A 2,504-nucleotide genomic window follows, 5' to 3' on the forward strand; every position below is an offset into this window, starting at 1 on the left:
AGACTTTAAACTAGAAACCTTTATTCCTCTGCAAATCAGCTGCAACAAGTTCGATGACATCACCGTGTAGTCCTGTTCCTATTGGCCAAGAGACATCGATGAGATTTCCAGTTCACAGTCTTTCCGTTTTGTTTCTGAATCCTCGTTTTTGTTCTTTTTCGACGTTTTGATCCAAAAAAAACGTTCTCGTCGTCATTCTCTACGGAGCTGCTGCTTTGCATTGTGGGAACTGTAGTCAGTCATCGGTGTGGGTGGGTGGGTGGGGGGGGGTTAGTACAACTGTAGCTGTGTCATCGGTCAACGCGGAAAACAACACTCGAGTTAGTGGAAGAAATAAAAAACAATAATAATAATAATAAAAGAGGAGACATCAGCAGTGATGTCATCAGCAGTGATGTCACAGCGTTCAACGTCTCAGGAGTTTAGTAACGATGGAAACAGAGGAAGAGGAAGGAGAGGAGGAAGAGGAGAGTAGATGAGGGAGAGGAAGAGGAGAAGAGAGGAGGGGAGGAAGAGGAGGGAGAGAAGGGAGAGGAGGGAAGGAAGAGGAGAGGGGAGGAAGAGGAGGTAGAGGAGGAAGAGGAGGTAAAGGAGGAAGAGCAGAGGAGGAGGAAGAGGAGAGGAGGAAGAGGAAGATGAGAGGAGGGAGAGGGGGAAGAGGAGAGAAGAGGAGAGGAGAGGAGAAGAGATGAGGGGAGAGGAGGGAGAGGAGAGGAGGAAGGAAAGGGAGAGGAGGGAGAGGAGGAGAGGAAGAGGAGGAAGAGGAGGGAGAGGAGAGGAGGGAGAGGAGGAAGAGGAGAGGAGAGGAGGGAGAGGAGGAAGAGGAGGGAGAGGAGAGGAGGGAGAGGAGGAAGAGGAGGGAGAGGAGAGGAGGGAGAGGAGGAAGAGGAGAGGAGAGGAAAGGAGAGGAGGGAGAGGAGGGAGAGGAAGAGGAGGGAGAGGAGTTAGGAGTTTGCTGGGTTTTTTCTTTTAAAGGGTTTCTTCCTTATTTTCCAACCTGGACCATCATGTGTTTGTGTCTAAGTGACCAATGGGAACAACCATCGTAGCTGGTCTGGTGTTGAGCTGTAATGTAACCCTACATGTTCAGCAGCACTTAGAGTCCACTAAAAGTTCTCTTGTTGCTGCTGACAGACTCAGATTATTATTATAAGTGTCTGAAAACATTATGGGATGGATCCCTACAAAGATAGAGCTTTTAGTTAAAGAGTAAGATCCTTTTAGTTTAATATGAAACAGCCCCGAAATCACCATCACCAAACTCCACCAGACTCCATGTAAATAGCGTGTATTTTAGCATATTTCCACATGTAAATGGGTAAACTATGCGTTTTTTGCAACCAAAACTAGAGTTGTGATTGTTGGAACAGTGGGAAGACGACCCAAAACAGCTTTTCACAGTTTTATTTAGTTTCTGTCCACTTTGAAATAAGTGTATTTTACGATGCTAAAATCCCTGTTTATTTACATGGAGTCTGGTTGGATTAGCGAACGCAATTTCACGGATGTTTTTATGATGTATTTTTCATTTATTTTTCTTTTTGAAATACTAATATAATTAGATTAGTTTGGGGCAGGAAGCTGCTGATATTTTATATTTAGTCTATCCTCCTCCTCCTCTCTGATGAAGAGTGTTTTGGTCCCAGCGTCTCCCTGAGCAACAGGGTGGGAGGGGCCAAGCGATGTCACAGAGATGGCAGAAACGGATTGGCTGACCGGTTGAGCAGTGGGGGGAGGGGGGTTGGGGTGCCGCCACCTTGATGACCACGCCTTGCTCCTTCAGGCTGCTGTGGGCGGGGCCAGGAGCCTGCTCCGGCCAATCAGGAGGCTCAGCCCTTCCAGCCGTCCCAGATCGGACCTCTGGATCGACACAAAGAAACCACCGTGAGATAGGTTGTGTGTGTGTGTGTGTGTGTATGTGTGTGTGTTTGTGTGTATGTGCGTGTGTATGTGTGTACATGTGCGTGTGTGTACGTGTGTATGTGTGTGCATGTGTGTGCGTGTGTGTGTGTGCGTGCATGCACGTGTGTGTGTGCGTGCGTGTCCGTGTGTACGTACGTGCGTGTGTGTGCATGTGTGAGTGATAGGTCATCAGACAACGAGCAGCAGAAACCTCTGTTTGTTGAGGAAAACATGTAATGGCAAAATTACATTTAAGCACAATTCCTTATATTTTTATGTTTTATTTCTACTTTACTGCTCTCACAAATGCTGAAAGAGTCTCTCATTCCCACATGCAGATTTTGATTCTAACTTTGTGAGACATCCAGTCTGGAACATTATGTGAGCCTGAACCGATAAAGGTACAAGGTCACCCTAAAACTATCTCTAGTTTTCTCATGCCAGTTAAGATGTAACGGGGGGGTGAAAGTCATACAGGGAGGAGGAGGTGAGATGGCTCCGAGATGTCTCTTGCATTTCTCTGATTGTCTTCATGTGTATCAGATTGCCTGTTAAAATTGTAGCGTCATAATAATCCAAGTGTGTGTGTGTTGTCACTCTGA

General features: G+C 46.6%; 1 protein-coding gene across 1 annotated transcript in view; it reads right to left on the bottom strand.

The window, feature by feature from the left end:
- Nucleotides 1-1,478: 1,478 nt before the first annotated feature.
- The window catches only part of LOC114558471 (extracellular sulfatase Sulf-2-like), a 79,640-nt gene continuing 78,614 nt past the window's right edge, over nt 1,479-2,504 (bottom strand). The window contains 1 exon segment of the mRNA XM_028582504.1: nt 1,479-1,860. Within this exon segment, the coding sequence (XP_028438305.1) occupies nt 1,830-1,860 (31 nt within the window). The 3' untranslated portion in view covers nt 1,479-1,829.

Source organism: Perca flavescens, chromosome 7 (genome assembly GCF_004354835.1).
Source record: "Perca flavescens isolate YP-PL-M2 chromosome 7, PFLA_1.0, whole genome shotgun sequence".
NCBI classification, from domain to species: domain Eukaryota; kingdom Metazoa; phylum Chordata; class Actinopteri; order Perciformes; family Percidae; genus Perca; species Perca flavescens.